The 22,353-nt window shown below is 39.0% G+C and overlaps 1 protein-coding gene across 4 annotated transcripts in view; it reads right to left on the reverse strand.

Annotated features, from left to right (window-relative positions):
• MAP3K4 (mitogen-activated protein kinase kinase kinase 4) overlaps nucleotides 1-22,353 on the reverse strand; it is a 129,468-nt gene that overhangs the window by 11,666 nt on the left and 95,449 nt on the right. Inside the window, exons 7-19 of one of the 4 annotated variants that reach the window (XM_030929027.1) lie at nucleotides 21,596-21,712; nucleotides 19,717-19,816; nucleotides 19,528-19,611; nucleotides 17,926-18,192; nucleotides 16,338-16,487; nucleotides 14,640-14,801; nucleotides 14,029-14,162; nucleotides 13,119-13,197; nucleotides 12,042-12,108; nucleotides 8,836-8,932; nucleotides 7,573-7,710; nucleotides 4,028-4,128; nucleotides 3,217-3,297 (exon numbers count right to left, since the gene is read on the reverse strand). In XM_030929027.1, coding sequence (XP_030784887.1) covers nucleotides 3,217-3,297; nucleotides 4,028-4,128; nucleotides 7,573-7,710; nucleotides 8,836-8,932; nucleotides 12,042-12,108; nucleotides 13,119-13,197; nucleotides 14,029-14,162; nucleotides 14,640-14,801; nucleotides 16,338-16,487; nucleotides 17,926-18,192; nucleotides 19,528-19,611; nucleotides 19,717-19,816; nucleotides 21,596-21,712 — 1,577 coding nt within the window. Of the gene's footprint in view, nucleotides 1-3,216; nucleotides 3,298-4,027; nucleotides 4,129-7,572; nucleotides 7,711-8,835; nucleotides 8,933-12,029; nucleotides 12,109-13,118; nucleotides 13,198-14,028; nucleotides 14,163-14,639; nucleotides 14,802-16,337; nucleotides 16,488-17,925; nucleotides 18,193-19,527; nucleotides 19,612-19,716; nucleotides 19,817-21,595; nucleotides 21,713-22,353 lie in introns of all 4 variants that reach the window. The other 3 variants (XM_010373156.2, XM_010373155.2, XM_010373154.2) reach the window with 3 other exon arrangements.

Consider the following 22,353-nt stretch of genomic DNA (forward strand, 5'->3'; position numbering starts at 1 on the left):
TCTACAAAAACATACAGAAGTTAGCCAGGTATGGTGGTGCGTGCCTGTAGTCCCAGCTACTGGGAGACTGAGGTGGGAGGCTCCCTTGTGCCTGGAAGGTAGAGGTCACAGTGAGCCAAGATTGCGCCACTGCACTCCAGCATGGGTGACAGAGTAAGACCAAGTCTCAAAAACAAAACACAAAAAAACGAAAAAAACACTTACTTCATGGTGCTCCACTACCTACTAACCAAATATGCAAACGCCTGCAGAATTTGGACCCAGTTTGTCTTTTCTATGTTTTCAAACTAGCCAAAATGAAAGACTCTTACAGAACACACCAAACTACTTTTTGCTTCCATTACTTTTACACCTTTCCCTCTGCCTAAAATACCTTCTTCATACCTGAGTATCTGTTGAGTGAATCTTACTCACACAGTGCAGCTGAAATGCCATGCCTCTTCTAGGAAGCCATCTCTGATGAGAAGGATTTTCCCTTCTCTGGGAAGAGTACAGAAAAAGGGCTCTAGAATCAAAATTCCTGGGATAAAATCCTGGCCTCGCCATTTTCTAGGTGTTTGACAATAGGCAAGGCAATTAACTTCTTTAAACATTAAAAACCTAATCTGTAAAATAAAGGTAAAAAGTCCAATCTCACAGACCTACTGTGAGGATTTCATGAAATAATACCTGTAAAGCATTTAGCCCAGTGGCTGGAACACAGTAAAACTCAATAATATTAGCTATGGCCATTATTCCTCATTTTCCCATCAGGCAATGTATCTCTATTTCTCCAACTTGTTTTATCATGACTCACAGTAAGAAATACTTTTTATACATTTAACAGTTCTGTGAGCTATTACCCTTACTACATGTGATTCTGATTTCATCATGTTCTTTTTTAAAAAATGCTGATCACTCCTACTAAAATTTTACAACCCACTAATGGTTCACAACCCGCAACTTGAAAACCATGGTTTGTCCTCTTCTCTATGACAGCATTTTTCATACCATATCCTAATTACCCAAGAGCCTAAGTTTCCTGGCTCAGATGAAGAGATCCTTGAAGGCTGGGATGACTGTAAGGTTAATCTGAAAAGAGAAATTCTGAAAGATTTATAATGGCCCAATTATAATTTCTTATTACAATCATTTCTTTAAAATATGGATCCAAATTTGTTTCCTTCGCCTCAATATACAACACAGCAAATCTACCCAGCACTGGGCAAGATTTTAACAGCAGTGAGGCCATGCACTCCACAGTCAAATATTTCTGAGAAATGCTTTAAAAAAATTTATCAAGATTCCTTGTTTTTTTTGTTTGGTTTTTTGAGATGGAGTCTCCCTCTGTCACCAGGCTGGAGTGCAGTGGCATAATCTTGGCTCACTGCAACCTCCGCCTCCCAGGTTCAAGAGATTCTCCTGCCTCAGCCTCCCGAGTAACTGGGACTACAGGCACCCGCCACCCTGCCCAGCTAATTTTTGTATTTTTAGTAGAGACGGGGTTTCACCATGTTGGCCAGGATAGTCTCGACCTCTTGACCTCGTGATCCACCCACCTCAGCCTCCCAAAGTACTGGGATTACAGGCGTGAGCCACTGTGCCTGGCCTTTTTTTTTTGAGACGGAGTTTCGCTCTTGCTGCGGTGGTGCGATGGTGCCACGGTGCGATCTCGGCTCATTACAACCTCCGCCTCCCGGGCTCAAGCAATTTTCCTGCCTTGGCCTCCTGAGTAGCTGGGATTACCGGCATGCGCCATCACACCTGGCTAATTTTGTTTTCTTAGTAGAGATGGGGTTTCTCCATGTTGGTCAGGCTGGTCTCGAACTCCTGACCTCAGGTGATCCTCCTGCTTCGGCCTCCCAAAGTGCTGGGATTACAGGCGTGAATCACCGCACCCAGCCATTTGTCTTTAATATGTCAATGTGAACTGTAACTCTCACAAGAGAAACAAAATTCCAAGTGGTTCCCAAGTTTACTTGACCACAAAGTACTTGATTTGAAAAACATGGCAAAGATCTGGTATCCTTGGGAACTGCTGATTACATGTGAGCCACTGAAGAGACTGGCTTCCTGTCACCAGGCTCAAGCCTAGGAAAACTCCGCAACTTGAACCCTCGACACACACCTACTCTGTCAGCAGGCTTGTCAGTTGTTTCTTGCTGCCATTACCTCTTTTAAATCCCCCGTTAGTTCAAAATCATATTATTTATACGGAATTTCTGCAACGGCATTCTAACGAATCTGCCCACCTTCTCAATTCTGGCTAGTTGACTATACTATCTCAGCGTCTTACTCATCCCCAGCCTCCCACATCCCAAACACACCAGCTGCTCAAGAGCCTCTGGGTCTGCCCACCACCTCTGGACAAAGCCTTCATTACTTAGCCGGTCACTGACAGCTGTCCATGATCTGATCTCCCCTCACCCTCCAGTTTCTCCTGCACTGGCATCTGCGGCCCAGTGGCTCTCCTCTGCAGTCACGAGGCCTCCGGGTGCTCTTCCTTCTATTCCTTTCCTCCTGGCTTGCTGCAGACCTGTCTTTCCTTCAAAGGGCCAGCCCAGTCTCCTCCCTCCACAAAATCCTTCCAGTCATCTCTGGGCCTTGGAAGACAAATACTCTTCTGGTCAGTCACACACAGTTCAAAGGGAAGCTGCCGTGGAGTGCACTTGTGAGAAGTGCCTTCTGGTCCTCACTCTGTCATTGACTACCTTGGCCAAATTATTGGGCTGCTTAGAAACTCTCTTTTATAAAAAGAGAACAACATCTATTTTGCCTATTGCTCAATATTGTTGTGCAAAAAAAGACATGAAAGCATTTCATACATCATTAAATACCAGATCAGTGATTTTTCTGCTATTTGTCCTTTTGATTAATATTAATCACCTGCTTTGTAAGGTAAGTTCTTTTCCTCAATGTCTAATTTATGAATGGCTATTTCACAAATGTTTATTATATTTCTACCATGGACAAAAAGTTATGCTAAGTTGCTTTAAGAATATAAAGATGAGTGAAACAGATTAGAGACCCAAAGGCGCGTGTAGTTTGTTACAAGAAATAGGAAATGTACACAAACACAGTACACAATAGAAAGTGATGTCAGAGGTGTGAGATCACAAAATAGTAATGGAGGAGGTCTAATAATTCAGAAGCTAAATCAAGTTTTATCTGAAACTGCTCCCCTTATGTGTAGCCATTTTTTTTTGTCTGTTTGTCTAACTTCAACACTCCTCTCACCTTTACTCTGGCTGATTAGTGTCCGAAGTTCCCAGCTTCTTCTTGTGGACCCACTTGAATCTCCTCTTGGATACGCTGGTTCTGCAGGAAGTTATTTTTATACAAATTAAGATTTATGAAATAAATACGCTTACTTGAGAACAACTGAAAGGAAGGGTAATGGTTAAAAGCAACGTGTCCTTTCTGTTTACTGATTTTTGGTGTGTTTGATGTGGGTGTGAGAAACTATCTTTGCAATCAGTTCTAAAAACTGCACCAACTAAGAAGTTAATGGGGTTACAGGATTTTAACTACACTCATCTTTTCACTAGTAACAGTCAACAGAATACAGTGCAAAAAGTGGACTCCTTGGGGACCTCGTTCAAGATGTCGGCTTCAGGAGCCCCAGCCCTGCTCCAATGGAGGCAGCAAAGTGGTTCCTGAGCAAAGGTTTCCGAGGGCTGCATTATAAATGAAATTTCTACATATGATCAACCAACACAGTGTCACTTCTGTATTTTTTAAATAAATAAAAGTATTCAACAGTTAAAATATCTAGAAGAATATTTTTAAAGCAACAAAAGTAGACCTATAAAATGCTAACAGAGCTAAAAAGGCATCTGTATTAAAAGGCCAACGTGCTCAGCAGTAAGTCTTCTCAGAAAGCTCTGCTGCTTCCTACCCTTCATTCCTTTAGAAAGGACCAAAAAAACGAATCTTCAAGGAATCCTCATAAAGGCATTAACGACAGAAACTGGTGAACTGGGATAAATGATTAGGCCGGTTGTGATTAGGCTGATTGTGAATGCAGCCACCACCTTAAAACACTCACCGTCTCGTTCCTCCGTGGGGCTTGAGTGACGACTCAGGGACCTAAACTGCAATTCAGCAGCTATGGAAGCCAATCGATCATTTTCAGGGACACTGGAACCCCTGTTTTAATATTTTTAACAATTGAGCTATCAATTCAATAGAATTTAAAATGAAAGATCTGTGAGATTTTTCTAGAGGAACTAATTCTCAACTAGGGGCAACTCTGCCTGCCAGGAACAACTCTGTCTCCAGCAATGTCTTAGACACTTCTGGGAAGGTGCTACTGGCATCTAGTGGGCAGCGGAAAACGCACAGGACAGACCCACCAGAATTTTCCCCCTAAGCGAACAGCGCTGCTGTGGAGACCCTCCTCTGCAGTCTGTTAGAGCTCTAGAGTCTGGAAGGAGGGCTCTATTTTCATCTCTCCATAGCCAACACCCGAGCCTGAGAACACCTGCCTGCATAAAACCTTCTCTTACATTAACAACAGAAATAAAAACACAACACTACTGAAGTGTTACTGACATGTGAAAAGCTCCATAACTCAAGCCCAGGGTGAATAAAACCGTATTAACCAAATCTTGCTGATCTCTAAGGTTACCATCAAATTATATTTATGTCTTAATTATGTTTAAAGTACTAAAATCATTCCATGGTACAAAAGATTCCAAATTTCTTAATAAGAAAATGGAAGGCAATACCTAAAGGTTTCTCAAGCAGTAGCCAAGCAAAAGTGCAAAAGAGCAGGAAGCTTAATATATTAAAGAACAAAGTTAATGAGGTGCTTTTCCAGAATAAAGTGAAATGTTCAGCAACCAGAATGAACCCATAAAGAGTAAAAACTAAAACTAAATAGGGAATGTGTTAAAATTGTAATTCGAATAATCGAAGAACCTCATATAAATTTGGCATTAGTTTATTAACGTCATTTATAGTGTATTATTTTTAAGTGAATGACATAATGAAGTATGGTAGCATTTATGCTCTTACTATACACTGATAGGTTGAAGGCAACATGGTCTATTGTACAGACATTTACAAATTATAAAATATGCATTTTTCTGGTATTTCCCTAAGCCCTCAAATCTAGTATAGTACTTGTTAAGTCTGAAGTGATGGGGACATTTCTACTGCCATACAGTTCATCAAAAATTCAGCACTATCTGATGGGAAAACCTCTGGTATTGAAGTCAGGAAGCCTATTCCACTCCTAAGCAGCACTAAAGACCACTGGTGAGACCAAGAAGTCACTAAACACCTCTAATTTTCCCAATTTCCCACAGGTGAGACTGGCCAATTCCATGTCTTTAAGAGATTTTTGCATGGGTAAAAGGCAAGAACATATACTCATGAAGTGGCATATTGGGGAATGTCGAACAACTAGCTCTGGAGGGGGATGTGGGGGATGGGGAGGTGAGTTGTAGAGTTTGCCAATTTCTGTGGTATAACAACTTGCAAAATTTCTCAAACATTTGCCATCAGCTCTTGAGAGACAGCAGGAGCAAGCCTCAGCAACAGCACCACTGCAAAGTGTTTGTACAAATGATGGTAAGGTAAGCCCCGAAGAGGTATTTCCTAGGTAAAGTAAAATCAATTAAAAATACTTATCGAAACCTCTAGGGTCAATTGAAGTTGAACTTTGGTTGAAGTATCTGTAAGACAGGCGAGGGCTATACCCCATGGCTGTGGCAGGGATGCACACACTGGTGTCATTCTGCCTCCCCGTGGCACATTCACAAACCCACAGCTGTGTTGAGAAACAAGACCTCGGGTCTGTGAAGTTTGCCTCAGGAGCAGTGAGCCGAATCCACCAGTGACTCACGGGCCCATGAACCAGGCTCACTGTGAAGGCACTGAGGCTTACGCAGGGCTTGAATGCAGCAGGGAGTCTGATGACCACCCACACCTCTTCACGTGGCTGTGCTCTTTTCTACCTACTGTCTCACACACACACACAGGGTCATAAAGTGAACGGGAATCCTATGTAAAAAATATCCTTCAAGATAGCACACTATGATACCATTAAAATTTCTAAACATCCAAGATTGTCTAAGTATGTATAAACTTAAGATGAATACTTATGAAATGCTACGCATTTAAGATGAAATGCTGAAAAACTGCTTATGCAAAGACTAAACTCCATGAAAAGGCCAACTGTAGTATTTAACTCTTATACTAAAATACACGTAATGTACCACACTACCAACTTATAAATGCCTTAAAACACAGCATATCAACCTTTCAAAAGAGGGAGGTCACTCCCCATTATCCAGTTCAGGAGCAGTCTCGTGTGAACATGGACACAGCAGGTGTGGGAGGCAGGAGCCACAGGGGGCCAGCACTCTCCTCAATTATGACTGTGTTTTAGACCAAAGCACTTCAGTCTGTACTGCATGAATAAAGAAGACAGTTTTGGCAGCCCTCATAGGGATATAAAAGCATATATGAAGATATTAGCCATGAAAAGCTCTAAATATAAAAATTAGGAAGCTAAATGGGAATTTGTTCAATGTTGTTAATTTTTTTAGTTGACTGCTTAAGCTGTAAAATACTTTGACATTTTTTAGGTTATAGACATTTCTCACTAAAATTTAGAAGTATTAATTAATGAGTGAAAAGACTGCAAATATTTGTAGAAATTTTAGACTGTTATTAAAGTAAGTGTAAAAACATTTTAGTCTATTTTAAAATCTAAAGCCAGGCATCATCTTCCTGATAACTCTACTATTTTCTCCTCAGAGCTGAACACAGAGCCCCAGGTTCTATCACAAGTTGATCTTTTAAGATCAGATACCCTCAACCTAAATAGTTTGGTTTGACTCGCACTGGAAGATGGGAATACTGACAGCATTCCTCCTACTTAGGTATACGGGTGAAATTTAGAGAGAACAACAGCTTTTCCTCCACTTAGGATAGGAGAACATGATGAAATCCTCTGCCAAAATATAACTAGAATGGGAAAACCTACAAGACCCTCCTTACTAATACAAAAGACAATGCGAGACTTAACTATTCTGGGGCTTGCCAAGTTGTCTGAGAGTTCTCTCAAGTACTGATCTATTGTCCATATGACATACAAACCCCATGAACTCATTTTTCCAGTTCTATAAACTACTTCTAATCAACAATTATTTAAAATAGAATATTTGGTTAGAAAACTGCTCTTCCCCAAAAAATAAAATGTTACCACCTCAGATCATTAACTAGATGTCATCTTTTAACCACCTCATGACTCCAGGCTCCATGAAGCAAAATGCTCATGTCCCCTTCTGCTGTGGACCAGTCCTTTCCTAGGATACTCCATCAAGTTATTCTTCGCAAAGTCTTTGGACATTTTGGCTAATATCAGCTCCAAAGAAATACTGACATCAGACAAGTATCTATTTGTGCTGGTCGGTGACAGAGCCTTCAGGCTGTGACAACCTGCAGAAGGCCCTACAGCATCACTCACACACCACAGCAAAGAAGCCCAGCCACAGCCAGCACACACCCTAATGCTCTGGTCACTGTGCAAGCCCATGTGAGGGGTGATGAGGGTACGGGACGCTGGTGGGGTGAGACTACCTGGTATCATGGGCACTGCTGATGGATTTGGGCAGCGCAGAGTCGCCACCAGAGGGGCTGGGCCGACTGGCAGCAACAGCAGCAGCAGCAGCAGCAGGGCTGCCGTGGCTCCGCGCGTCGGAAGGCACGCTCCGAGTGCTAAGACAAGAAGAAAAGCTTCAGGAACACATGTGAGAAGAGGGAATGGACTTGAAAATCTTTTTCAATTAAAAATAAATTATGGCAAGGGGGTGAAATATGTTTAAAAATATAAAATGCAAATTGTTCTTTGAGATTTGAGTCTAGGTGTAAAAAAGAAAAAACCTAACTTCAAAGCTTTTCTTTTTTTTGAGACAGCATCGCACTCTGTTGCCCAGACTGGAGTGCAGTGGCGCAATCATAGCTCACTGCAGCCTTGACCTCCTGGGCTCAAGTGATCCTCCTTGCTTCAGCCTCCCGAGTAGCTGGGACTACAGGCAAAGGCCACTACACCCAGCTATTATCTTTGTTGTATTTTCTGTGGAGACGATGTTTTGCTACATTGCCCAAGCTGTTCTCCAACTCCCGTGCTCAAGAGATCCTCCCGCCTCGGCCTCCTAGAGTGCTGGAATTAAAGGCGTGAGTCACTGCACCCTGGTCCCCACACAGCTTTAAAAAAAAAAAAAAAAAAAAAAAAAAAAAACTGTGGTCCTTATCTAGCAAATATTGTTAAATAAAATTACACTTTTAAAAAGTGATTATACAGCGAGAGAAGGTGCTCACTACCTCAAGATGCAGAAATGCCACCACATTCAAGGCAGTTATCGTGAATGTACTATAGTTTCTGAATTCGCTTAGTGTTTACGTTGCTTTGTAATTACATATGCAGATAAAAATTGAATCTGGAAAAGTCATTCCAGTTTTTCTCCACTTCTAGTGGTATTTCGTATTGTTTTCAAATGTTGACTACACTATCCACATTCAAATTTGTTTTCCGAAGGTTATTTTTCAAAGGCAGGAAAGGAAAAAATGACTCCAAAGCCTGAAAGCATTTAGTAGCTTGAGGTTATAAATAAGCTGAGAAATGAAGTTATCTTGAAAGGTACAGGTCTGTTTTAAATTTGCATATCTTTTTCTTTTGCGACTAAAGGCTTCAAGATAATGCAAGAAAGAGCTTTTACAAATGTACGAACAACGCGGAAAAGGTATTTAGCTCTCAGAGCAAGCATCTAGTAGTTTCAAAAGTATCAGCATGCATATCGGAGAGCACTCTGTAAAGCAAATGACTAGACAAGCACCAAATACCTGAATCCCTCTGGAGTGGGGATAATGAGGTGTGGGTTAGGAGGGTCACTATGGCATCGAGGTACCTTCATAGGACGGGGGCTGTTCCGATGAATGGCTGCCAGCAAAAATGGCAACAAATGCAACTTGTTAATATGGTCCACAGAAAATCATCAAACCAAACAGTCAAATGGAAAATGGAATGTCACTTATTTTGGCCAATGACCAAGGTAAGTCCATTTATATAAGTAAAAAATAATATTACATATACAAATATTATGGAAAATGTCACTTTTTAAAAGTCAGTAAAGCCCTATTATATATTTACAGTTTTCTCCATCAAAAAACATTTTTAAAATACTGGAGTAAAACATACATAATGTAAGCTAAACAAATGATTTAACTCATTTTAGAGATACTCCTAATAATAAGGAGTTCTTATGTTATCTACACGTTAAAAAGATTGTGGTCACTGGTGACATTTTGAGAGGTCCTGCCTTTGAGGTTGCTGTCATTTTCCTGAGTGCACGGAGTTTTACTCCAGTTCCTTTAAACCAGATCAGGTAGATTTAACTGAGTCATTATTTTTTTCAAGAGTATGTTTTCTTCTCTTTTTCTTTTACATATTCTGGTAATAGATAAATATGAATAAAATTTAAAATAAAAATTTAAAACTAGATAAAATTTAAAATTAGAGCTCTTATCTAGTGATTACAAATATGCTGACAATTCCACTTTCCCAATAACTAGATGTCAATATTAACGGACATGTGTTATATTTTGCCTACTCTCCGTAACATGCTTTTTCTCTTCTTGACTTTTAACAATCTGTTTTAACCCTCCTTAGTATTTTTTTAATGTCATATTTTCTCTTCATGTTAATACTTTCAGTCTATATATGTTTTACCCCAAATAAGTTTTATCCTAACCTGTTTCTTCATGATTTTGTTTCCTATTAATAAGGTGAAACGAGAGACAGAAGTAGTAAAAATGGAGAGATCTGAAGTTCCCTTGCAGAATTTACAAAACTTTAAAGGGACTGTTAACAAAAAAACCTCAGGCAATTTGTCTCTCTGATTCATTATCCTAGCTATTACAATGGCAAATGGAAGACATTCAATAGTAACAAAGGTTAAAAGAAAAAAAAAATGATTTGGTGAGTAATTAAGCAAAGACACTGGGAACTAGTCAAAAATTAGTAAAAATTTTCCTACAAATAAAGACATTCTGTTTAAAAAAAAACCATGTGCACATATATGTTTTGCATGAAACAAAGCAATTATTTTAATAGTAGGTATACGTAACACTGCAAAACTTTCCACTTCATTGGAAAGAAAATTCAAATCGCTAATAAACAAAATGGATGTTCACATTTCACTATTGGTAAACACTGATTATAGAGATGCTTTTCATGGCCAAAACAAAAAAAGCCCATAAAAAAAATGGTAGAAAGAATTACAGTACATTCATGACAGCCACAGTGTGGCCAATGAAAAGAACCAGTGAGATCGATACCTGTTGACACAGAAACATTTCTACAATTGTAAACAAACCACCCTATAAATGACTGTGTGATGAAATGCTCGCAGAGAAAGGTACAGGTAGAATGTATTTGTGTGATTATATGAATCTACAGAAAATATGGAAGCTTACATACCAGGTTGTTATTTGTTATGCGCTTACAACAGAGGGAAAGGAAGAAAGTAAGCAGTAGTAACAAAATGACAGTTGATGTGCTCTCATTTTCATTCATTACTTTTGTAAGAAAACAACACAAAATCAAATGATGACCCTTGTTGTGTATGGAACACTAGAATTTATACAATGTTATTACTTATTTAATCCTCATTAGCATCCAGTTCACTCATTAAAAAGGGAGGCTCAATGACGTTAAATGAGCAGCCCCAGGTCAATTGCTGTCCAGGTCCCCACAGTTCGTTCCACTAACCCACAGTGGCTGAGAGGACAGAGGACCATGTGGGTCTCCAGAGAGCGCTATTAATGAACTGTCCCACTGCAGGGTGGAGTGGCAGGCATACTGAAAGATGAGCGACTCAGATGTTACCCGGATTAAGGAAGTATGAGTCAGTTTTCTTTGGTCTTTTGTCATCTTTTTTCTACATTGATAAATTTTCTAAATGTACATCTTCCATATTTTTCTAGATACTTTTTCTATGTTGTAATTTTTCCACAATGAAAACGATTCCTTATGTAATAAAATATTTTTTAAGTAATTCTTACTGAACTATCAATCGTGTTCTTAGAGAAACATGAATGTCTTAAGAGATCAGAAAATCAAAATTATTCATAATATGCTTAGGCAAAAGCCTCAACCTTGGGAGAAAAAGAGGTATGAACTGAAGATTAAAAAACCAACAATTAAAACCCATTCTACTAATTTTCTGTAGCTAGCAAGTACCCTATATGAAATATAGTTGATGTTCAATAAATTTACCATTTATGAATTATATTTTGTGTAATTTAAATTGCATAAAATTTCTAAGTTTTCATTTTTGGGTGTTTACTATAAATACAGTTTTGTTTTATTTACAAACTATCTCAAGAATGGCATAAGACATAGCTTTTTTTGACATATATTTTGTTATCAACATTCCAATATACACTGTAAAAGCATTAATCAATATGACTGTAACATTGTACATAAACTGTAATCAAAAATTGTAATTAAAGTAATATATATAGCAGCATACCTTAACTTGATTTTTTAAAAAGTAAAACCAAATCAGAATTTACTACAGCTGGTGGGAAAGTGGGTACTTGGGACAGCTGTGGAGAAATGGACACTGCTGTCCTCAAAGGTGAGGAAGGAGGGACAGGGAAGTGATCTGCAGCCACCTGTAGCAGGGGTGGTTTCTCCTGCTTGGCAGACAACACCCTCCTCCAGTCTTTCCTCCCCATCAGAAAAGATGGTAAGGGGGAAAAGAATGGTATACTGGCATAGAAACAAATGTATTAATTGAACACTGCTGGCCAGCATGGAATAGCTTATGGCTGACGTTTTAATCTTCCTGTCGGATGTAGAAAGATTGCTGTGGAGTTACCTGTCTACACACCTCATTTCTGTCCCTCTCATTGTCGTTTTCCTAAATATTATTAAGACACCTCTTATACCATTTTAAACGACTGCAATTACAAGAGGATTTGTCCACTCAAGTCATTGTGTTCCAGAAGAAATGCTGTAACGGCTGTCTTACCAAGGTACAAACCTGTAACAGGGCTGTGTGGTTTTCCTATGACATGGCCAATACATTCATTCATCAAGGCTTGTAAACTCTAAAAACCAAAAGAAATTGGGAAAAGTAGAGAAAACAGGCATGCTTTCTTAATTATGGAAGTAGCACAAATTAATTTTCAGTGTATTTTTAAAAACATGCTACCCAAACTATTTTCAGTTAGCTTAAAAGAAAATAGGTATAAACACAAACTGTATGTAATTTAAAATAATACTGTGTATTTCATTTTTTGTAAGTAAAAGCAAATTAGCTGTCAACTTCCCATAACACAATAATGTGTACAAGCAAAGAACTTCTCATGTAATTGTCTCTACTACTGGGAGAATAAAATAAATGAATTCACACTATGAGCAACATCATGCTAATCTGATGACATTTATCAGACTAACAGTGATAATATTTAACATGAGCGAGATGCTCTCAAATGATGCACACTGAGGTAAAAGAGCTAATTTTTGTTCTGCCCCAAAGCAGCAGCTACGATAGCAGTAAAAATATAAAACTATCAAATATGTTAGAAGGGCCAGGGTTTACAAACTAGACATTGATTTAGTTGAACACTAATGTTACAAAAAGAAAAAAATATCTTACTCTGCTATGAGGAGTACTTTAAATTTCTCAGCATTATCATTACATGAAAAATATGTAAGAACCACTATTACGGCCGGGCGCGGTGGCTCAAGCCTGTAATCCCAGCACTTTGGGAGGCCGAGACGGGCTGATCACGAGGTCAGCAGATCGAGACCATCCTGGCTAACCCGGTGAAACCCCGTCTCTACTAAAAAATACAAAAAACTAGCCGGGCGAGGTGGCAGGCGCCTGTAGTCCCAGCTACTCGGGAGGCTGAGGCAGGAGAATGGCGTGAACCCGGGAGGCGGAGCTCGCAGTGAGCCGAAATCCAGCCACTGCACTTCAGCCTGGGTGACAGGGCGAGACTGTGTCTCAAAAAAAAAAAAAAAAAACCACTATTACATATAAAACATACACAACCAGAAAATAAAGAGTGACTGGCTTATTTTATAATGAAAAAACCTTTAGAATATTCCATACCAAGAAGTCATCTTCTGGTAAAGCTGAAATAAAGGCAGGTTCAATTGCTTGTAGAAAATCAAATCCTTGAGTCGCCCACCTGGTACATGAAAAAGTTCAGCAATCACAAAACAACCAAGACAGTGCTGTAGCAGTTTTAGACTGTACAATACTGAAAAGTGACATAATTATAATTACTATTTAGGACAAAACACTTTTTTTTTTTTTTTTGCCTGGGTTCAGTAAGTTTACAGTGTGACCTTTTGGAAAGGAGAATAATTTTTTAAAATTTAATTTTGTTTTGAAACCAATAGGAAGCATGGAAGAGGATTTTAGACATGATAGGTGCCATCTGTAATTCAACAATTATTTATTTGTAATTCAACAATTATTTATGAATTTTGTAACACAAAGTTCCTACTTGAGTCTCAGGCACAGCAACTTGGAGAAATTGCTTAATGACTTTTAAAAAGTGCCCCATGCTACCCCTCCATTACAAATTACAGAACGCTCAGCTATTTTTCACATAGTCATGACACTTTAATAACTATGTTTACTTTAGTGGAGCTACTATTGAGCCTCACAGATGATTCACCCATTTCACCCCTGCAAATTCCAAAACAGTTTCTTAATGAATAAATTTCATGAGGGAGGAAAAAACATTAGTCATCAGGAAGACTTGTCAAAGGAGAACATGAGTTCCCTTAAAGACAACTCCAATTTGGAACAAATTTTTAAAAAATTTTTTCCCCAAGAATTATGTAGTTTTCCCTATATATTTTTCCATAAAAAAAAAAACAACCTGATCACCAAAGAGTTTAGGGTGCTCCCTTCTGTGTCATCTGCTCAAAAAAAATCCCATAGGACATATATGAACAAATACTCCCAACCCCACATGACGTATTTCAGAAATATCCTACTTGGTCATTACCTGGGTCTTGTACCTCTACCACTCTCACATTTAGTCAGGACATAATTCATCCACTTCCGGGCAAAGCTTATATATTTGTCTCCTATCTTCTGTCTGAACTCCCCAGACATCAAACGAACAACTTCTTTATGATACTGTAAGAAGATTTCATGTATATCAAAATTAAGAAAATGATCATTAAATAATACCACACACTATAATGCCATGTCTGTTTAAAATGTTTTCTAAAAACAAAAAGTGAAATCCAATTAAAATTTCTATATTTTGAATATTATGAAGAATTATGGAAAGTATAGTGTTTCAATATGCAGTTTCATAAATATTTCACTCCTGAGTTTAAATTAAGAATGTGCTTTCATGATATAAAACACCTCTTTAAAGTTTTAAAATGTTAAGTAGTTGGCCTGTTGGCACCAAATAAAAGTCAGACAACTACCTAACAGTTTAAAAGTACAGTAACATCTCCGATACACAGCAGTGATATAAGATGATATTCTTGATTACGCTGTGATTACAATATCCGATTTACTGTAAAAGGTTCCTAAAACTTTCTGTAAGTTATCAAGCAATTACTAAACTGTAGTGTGTGTTTCCTCTTATTTTGAACCTACCTCAAATCCAAAATTGTACCCCTGAATCATTGCTTCTCGGTAGTACTGTTGCAAGGTGACAGATTCAGATTCATCAACTTCAGCATCGAATTCTGATGTGAACATGTGGTCCACGCGGTCAATGGCATTGCTTATTCTGTTGCATAGCTCTAATGCATCACTCTAAAGAGTCCAAACCGGGATTAATGCAAAACGAAGCAAATCATACAATACTTACAAACATTTTAAAGAAAGATTTCGTTCATCATCACACTGACATTAACCACTACAAAACAATTCGGCCACTTTTAGTTATCAAAAGGAATTACCAAATATAGAAGAAATTATGTCATTTTATTTGACATTCTGTAGAAGAGAAAAAATGCATTTAAAATGATACAGTCTAGTTGTAATCTGCTCTTGGAATAGATGCTTTTATCTTCAATATTTTTATACATCAACCACCTGTTGTTTTCTCCTCTTGGACGGTTGCTCAACCATAAGTACGGGTGCAATTCCACAGAGTGAAAAAGCCCACGTACTTCTAGACGACTTCCACGGTGTCCTCGAATCAGGCTGTCCTCATTTCCCTGCTACTTCCTAGTCCAGGGGTTCTCTTCTGGGGTGGATTTTTCGCCCTCCCCTCAGCGTCTGGAGACATTGTCCAGAGAAGTTTTAGACTGTCAAAATTTGGAGGAAAAAGTGGAATGTACTGGGATATGGTAAGTAGAGGCCAGGAATGTTGCTAAACGTCCTGGAATGCACAGGACGGACCTCCACAACAAAGAATTACCGGCCCAAATGTCCACACTGAAGAGGCTGAGAAGCCCTGCCATAGCTCGAGCTTTCGTCACCTCTGTCGGCAACACAATAGCTCCAAATTGGTCTCCCTTTCTACCCTTACACATGAGTGCATACAAGGTCTCCATCAGGCAATTCCCTTACTATGGTTACAAAATATTCTTCCAGCAATCTATAAAGAGAGAGAACCTAAATATTTAGTTAATAAATGTTTATAGATAAATTAGACAAATCAGACTGACAGAAGAAAAACAAATGTTTATGAAATGACTTGTAACTTCAGAGAGTGCTTCTTCTTCAAGAAGTTAAGCCTTAATGTGAGTGAGAAGACGTAACTGATTGCCTGCAAAAGTGTGGATGAGATCAAGACGGATACATGGGATACAAAATAGAAAGTGTCAAAAACAGAAAATAACGGAAAAAGACAGCCAGGCTGTGGCTTGTTATAAACTTTGAAAGGCCTTTGTGCTTCTCTGCAACTTTTTTCTATTATGTTTAATTTGGTTGATTTATTAAGCAAAACAATAAATCTTCTATTACACACTACTGATATGGAATACCTCTAGTAAATACTGGAGATTGTGAAAGGAGAATGAAATTTACACTGGGAATGAAGAGACCTATATTCCTAAATTTTCAACTTTGCCACTAGCCAGTCATGTAGTCATCATGAATAAGTTACATAAAGTTCAATTCTCTATCCTTTCCAACTACAAAGTTCTACAGCTTCAGGAATCTCAGAATCTGTAGTTTAGACGTAAGAAAATATGTATTGGGAAGAGAGGTGAGTGGGTGGGCAATTTAAGAGCTCAAGTTCCTTGGATGATATTACCTTACACACATTACCACACACTGACTCTTCCACAGTATTTCATCAAAAAGGAAAAATCTCAGCTAATGTAGAGAACAGTGTGATACCTTCAGTTGCTGCAAAGCTTTGGCGATGACCGGCTGACTGGATGTCTGCTCCTGGCACAAAGTCATAAGTCCCTCAATGGACTGCTGGAAAGCTTTTCTCTGAATTGTGAGATGGGCAGACTGCATGACAACTAGTAAAAGATTATCCACCTGGGAGGAAAATCAAGCACAGGACACAAAAACCAACCCAGTTACTAGTTGTTATTCTAGTTCAACACCAGTCCAAAAACAATGCCAATCTCAGGGATACCAGGCCAACAACCATCTGATCAGAAAGTCATTTTTAAGCAAAGCTTCTCCTACATAGCAACACACTTCAGTGGGCATTGACAGCTGGAATATTCAGCACCATGGAGAAGAACCCCTCAGGACTGCAGGCAGGACATCTTTGAGCTATCCTAGAACTTCAAGTGTTGAGTACTGCTAGTGCAGAGTGTGAGTGTGCGTGTGTGTACTGGAGCAGTGTGAAGAAGGAAAATGTAGGAATAAGAGACATCAATTGAAGGGCCTTATATAAAACATTAAGAAATCAAGACTTTATTACTTTTGTTCTTCAAGAGATAAAGAATCCTTGCAGTATTTTAAGTAGATCTGTGATGCAATCAGATGTATTATAATGTATAAAACATTAAGAAATCAAGACTTTATTACTTTTGTTCTTCAAGAGATAAAGAATCCTTGCAGTATTTTAAGTATATCTGTGATGCAATCAGATGTATTATAATGATCATTCTGGAAGTACAAAAACAAACACAGAATTGGAGAGACAGAAGGTGAGGTTTGAAGCAGGGAAACTCAAAGTAAGAAACTGCAATAGTTCAGGAGAGGGATGGTAAAGTTCTGACTATAGAAGCTGCTCTGGGGATGCAGGGAAAGGATCATTGACTGGAAATGCTTCTGGCAAGGTATTAACTGCAAAGGTGGGAGGCTGAATTTATATTAGCTGTCACACTTCTGGTTTAAACATGTGAGTGAAGTGGAACCATTCACTGAGACGGAATATAAAAGCAGAGTTGTTGGGGTGAAGGGACACAGCAGGCCAGTGTATACTCAGTTCTTGTGAGACTGAGCTCAAGGTGCATATGAACACTCACCATGACTGTTCCTAAGCTGAACACAGATAAATGAGAAAGCTTCTCACAGTTTATAACTAATGAGTTATAGAAACTGTCACAAGGTCCCTGTTAGGTAGGGAGGGGACAATCTTCACTATAAAAAGTGAAAATTAAATAACCAGTAAACCTGAATACTTGGAGAACTGGGATTTCTAGAACTACAAATTATATTAGTGACATAATTTCTTTTAGATCATAGCTCCACAGGTCTAACTACATGACTGAACTAAGAAAAGATATAAACCAGAAAGACGGTTTATTTCAAATATTCCAGAATAATTTAACTTAACAGAATGATATATTGTACAAATTACGCTGCAAAATTACCTATTAACACACTGAGGCATATTTTTGGGAAGTATATACTTGTGATTACTAGGGTAGCTGCACCCCTCATTCATGAGCGGCTAACAGTTCATTCTTACTAAAAGTCCTTTAAGTAACACTGCTGAGAAGTCGGAGGTGAGATGTACCTGCATGCTTCTCAGGGTGTCAACAGTCTCCACCTGAGGCACGACTTTGACAGGCTGTGTCTCCCACGTGCCCCAGCTGTCCTCTGAATCACGGGCTCGATCACCGTGCTTGGTCAGAAGCAGATAGGCATCGATGAGTACGTCGTCTGAATCTTTTGAACAGTCCTTTCCTGCGGCTGCATTGAGTAACTGCAAAATGATACTCTTCTCCTCAGCAAGAGTGTCTGGAACAAACACTTGCAAGTTTTCTAACCCAGGAATTTGTACCTGCAAAAGAAATAATCCAAAATCTTAAGGAACATTGTACATTAGAGAAATATGTTATTTAAAACAAACAAATGAACCTAGGAAAGCAGAGGCAGGTTTGGGGAGGGGATGTGGGAAGGGCACGAATTGGAGCAGTGAGGGAACTGCAGGAAGGAAGCTGGGTTCAGTGTGACTGGAGGAGGCAGGAGTCTGTGAACGCACTGGAGGAGAGGCCTTACAGAGTCTCCCCGATTACTGGACATCCTCCTCACTGCTTTCTTTTTAACAACAAAGAAAATACTCGAGGGGGAGGCAAGACAGCCTGAAAAAACCTCAACCACTGCTAGTTTGTGATGCTTACAGAAAATCACCTGGCTTGGGAAAAAGGCAAAAATTGTTAATACAGATTCTCTAATTATTCCAGGGCAGGGAGCCAGGGAGTCATCATAAGAAGGCTCCTTGAGATCAGTTTCTCAAAGGGTACACATGTGGTGGCAAGATGCAGGTCATGCCTCCCACTCTCAGTATAGGAGTGGGATTAAACTGTGGGCTTGGGATAAAATGTTCAGTGATGACATCACATACGGATTCTTTTTTTTTTTTTTTTTTTTTTGAGGCGGAGTCTCGCTCTGTCGCCCGGACTGGAGTGCAGTGGCCAGATCTCAGCTCACTGCAAGCTCCGCCTCCCGGGTTTACGCCATTCTCCTGCCTCAGCCTCCCGAGTAGCTGGGACTACAGGCGCCTGCCACCTCGCCCGGCTAGTTTTTGTATTTTTAGTAGAGACGGGGTTTCACCGTGTTAGCCAGGATGGTCTCGATCTCCGGACCTCGTGATCCGCCCGTCTCGGCCTCCCAAAGTGCTGGGATTACAGGCTTGAGCCACCGCGTCCGGCCCACATACGGATTCTAACAGTGCTAAATCTCAAACAACTTAAAGTGGAGTAAAGCTGCTGACTCAAAAAGTGGCTCTAGTGATGATCAGGATCTTGACGTTAAAGATTCACTGTAAAACCTTTGAAATGCATCAGGAAATATAAGGGTGAAAAACAAAACCACTATTTAAAATAAATATATCTCCTTATACACACTATTTTAAATATGTGTAACTAAATTAATAAACAGCATGAGTAAATTTTTTAGTATTTATCTACACTCTTAAGACAAGTTAGTAAGTCAAGTATGAAAAAGACTTTCATTATTCCACTAGTGAATTACAGGACAGTCTTACAACTGGAGTTGTGGTACAGCCTTCAGAGCCTGTAATATTTATTATTTGGACCTTCAAGAAAAAGTTTGCCTGTTTTAAAATAAAGGAAGAAAGGCAAAATGTTTCAATCACACCATCTGAAGTACTTACCTTGACATACTGTTTTAATTTCAGAACATCCAGGAGGTCTCTAACTGGGGCTGAAAGCCTGAATTCTGCTGCTATTTCCAGGTCCTAGGATCACAGTTACAAAGAAACTTCTTTAGGGTTAGCATTAAAAAAATAAGATAAAAGAAAAATAAGATAAAAGGTACTAATCAATCAGGATTGCAAGCTCACCTTTCTCAACATTTTAGCAAATCCAAGTGCTTTGGAGGCCCTTTCTCTGGCTTCATGGAAGAGCTCCTTCAGGGCTCGGCTGATCTCTATAACAGACCTCCTGCCAAGTGGATTCAAGGCCAGTTAGAACACAGTAGGGAATACCCCAGAGGTGCAAGAGGGATTTAACAACAAAGATGAAGCAAATTCCAAATCACAGTAATAAATAAAGACTGCAGATTTTTAAATGGGAACAAACAATTATTGAGGATGTAGTCAAAACATTCAGAAGCCTGCTCCTGACAGTTTTGTAGAAAATATTCATATCCTTTCAATGTAAGCAGGGCACATTGAATAACCTTCAAATAAGAGGAAGCTCAATTTTCTTAAGATTTCATTATGATCATTTCTTGGAGTTTCAGGTTAAGTTCTTAACTCCTGGCTCATAATCTAAAAAGAAATATCCAGTGTGGTCTGGGAAATATTTAACAACTGGCTGCCCCTAAATAACTATCTTACACAGTGCACGCTGATTTCTGTGGTGTAAATATTCCCATTTTAGCTAATTTCAAGGCAGCAGTATGATGTTACTGAGCAATGAAATGGGAAGAGATGTACATGATCAGCTCCCTCAAGCCAGAAGCGGCTCCAACACTGCCCATTGCCCCCCCTTTTAGATCTATCATGAGTAAACAGTGTCATGAGGGCCACTCTCTAGTTCACCATCTTCATTCCTGACTTCTCATGTTTATTTGGAATCTACATGCTTGGAGTTATTTTGAACCCACCATGTTAGCTCTCAAAACTGTAAGATCTACAAACTTATTTATTCCATTTCTCAGCTATTTAATATTTTCCCAGGTGAGAACCCATGTGGGAACTTCTTTCTTTAACCTTGGCATAAAAACATACCAGGTGTTCTGAAACTCAAAATGTGTTTTTCATCAAACCTTGAATGGTGAGCGAAAACATTTTAGCTTTGGAGAAGTCAGTTCTATTCGAGCATTCCCTAAATTTGAATCATATGACCTTGGTGATTATACGGCCACAAAGTTGCTATATGCCTGATATATATGCCACAAAGAGTAGCAATTTCAAAAGGTTTGACCTGAATACTATCCACACAGAATTGGAGGAATTTCAACAGAGAAACCAGTTTCATACACTTAAGTTTAAAGTTCAACAGAAGGAATATACTAAGAATAAAAATGTACCAAATATCATTAATGGACCACTACATAGATTTTTTAAGAACAGAAACTAATACAAAGGCATCCCAGACAATGTAGATCAAGAAAATTCTACTCATTTTTTTCTAGTCAACCTTATCAACCTTATCTCTTTATCTTAAGTTAGCTTTTTTTTTTTTTTTGGATGGAGTCTCGCTCTGCCGCCCAGGCTGGAGTGCAGTGGTGCGATCTCAGCTCACTGCAACCTCTGCCTCCTGGGTTCAAGAAATTCTCTGCCTCAACCTCCCGAATAACTGGGATTACGGGCGTGTGCCACCATGCCCAGTTAATTTTTTTTGTATTTGTAGTAGAGACGAGGTTTCACCATCTTGGCCAGGCTGGTCTTGAACTCCTGACCTCGTGATTCACCCACCTCGGCCTCCCGAAGTGCTGGGATTACAGGTGTGAGCCACCGAGCCCAGCCAGTGAGCACTATTTTTATCACGCTAAATAAATTTTAAGTTCCCCTTCAAAGACAATTTCACATAAAACCATAACTAAGAAATCACATGAAAAGACAAGACAGTTATAAATAAACCCCTTTACATCTACTGCCCAAATGCTTCTAGGCCAGCACAATTTGGTTTGAACAACGCTCCTTCTAGGATCTCACCAAGAGGAAGAAAACAACGAGATAAGAAGTGGAAGAGGAAAGGAAGCACAACTCCAACCTGATTTCGTCGGAAGCACTGCTATCATCCGCACTAGTCCAAAATTCAGCACAGCTCTCCTGTAAGCCAAATTCTAAAAAACTTCCTGTAGATTTCAGCAGCATTCCTGCAATGTCACTAAGGGAACAAAAATAAAAATAAAACAGAGAAGAAAAATTGTCCCCACTCATAGCCTAATTCTTGACGGAGAAACTTGAAAGGCTCAGCTACTGTAATAGTTTAAAAATCAAAAATGAAAAATTTCTCTTCTTTTAATATAAAACCATAGATGTGGAAAAGTAGAAATCTGGATTATGGCATGTACCTACCTTTGTTCTATTACCACAGTATCTCACTATAAACCTTAAAATCTTAAACTGATTCATAGTAGCTACGGGATTAGTACACAAATGTTATTTCTATCTTAAATGTTGAAAATGGTATAAAATGGCCTCAAACTAAGGATAAGGGGGAAAGTGAATTCCTTAACTGCAACTGTTCTTACGAATTTCCCCCACAATTAGCTTTGCATAGTGACTAAACATGAAACACTCTATGTGACTGATCCTTCTCATTGAGTACACAATTCTAAATACTAGTGTTAAAATGTACACCCCAGTATATAAAATGAATCTAAATGAGTGAAGTAAAATTCAACAACAGTTTACTGACTTAGGATGTTCAAGGAAAAGAACTTATGATCTAGTAACAGAGAGCAGGTAAGTATAGAACCAATATATCAGATGTGGCAGGAGTTAAGTGCTAGGCTTGTCGGAGGA

The sequence above is a fragment of the Rhinopithecus roxellana genome, chromosome 4 (genome assembly GCF_007565055.1).
Source record: "Rhinopithecus roxellana isolate Shanxi Qingling chromosome 4, ASM756505v1, whole genome shotgun sequence".
Taxonomy (NCBI): Eukaryota; Metazoa; Chordata; class Mammalia; order Primates; family Cercopithecidae; genus Rhinopithecus; species Rhinopithecus roxellana.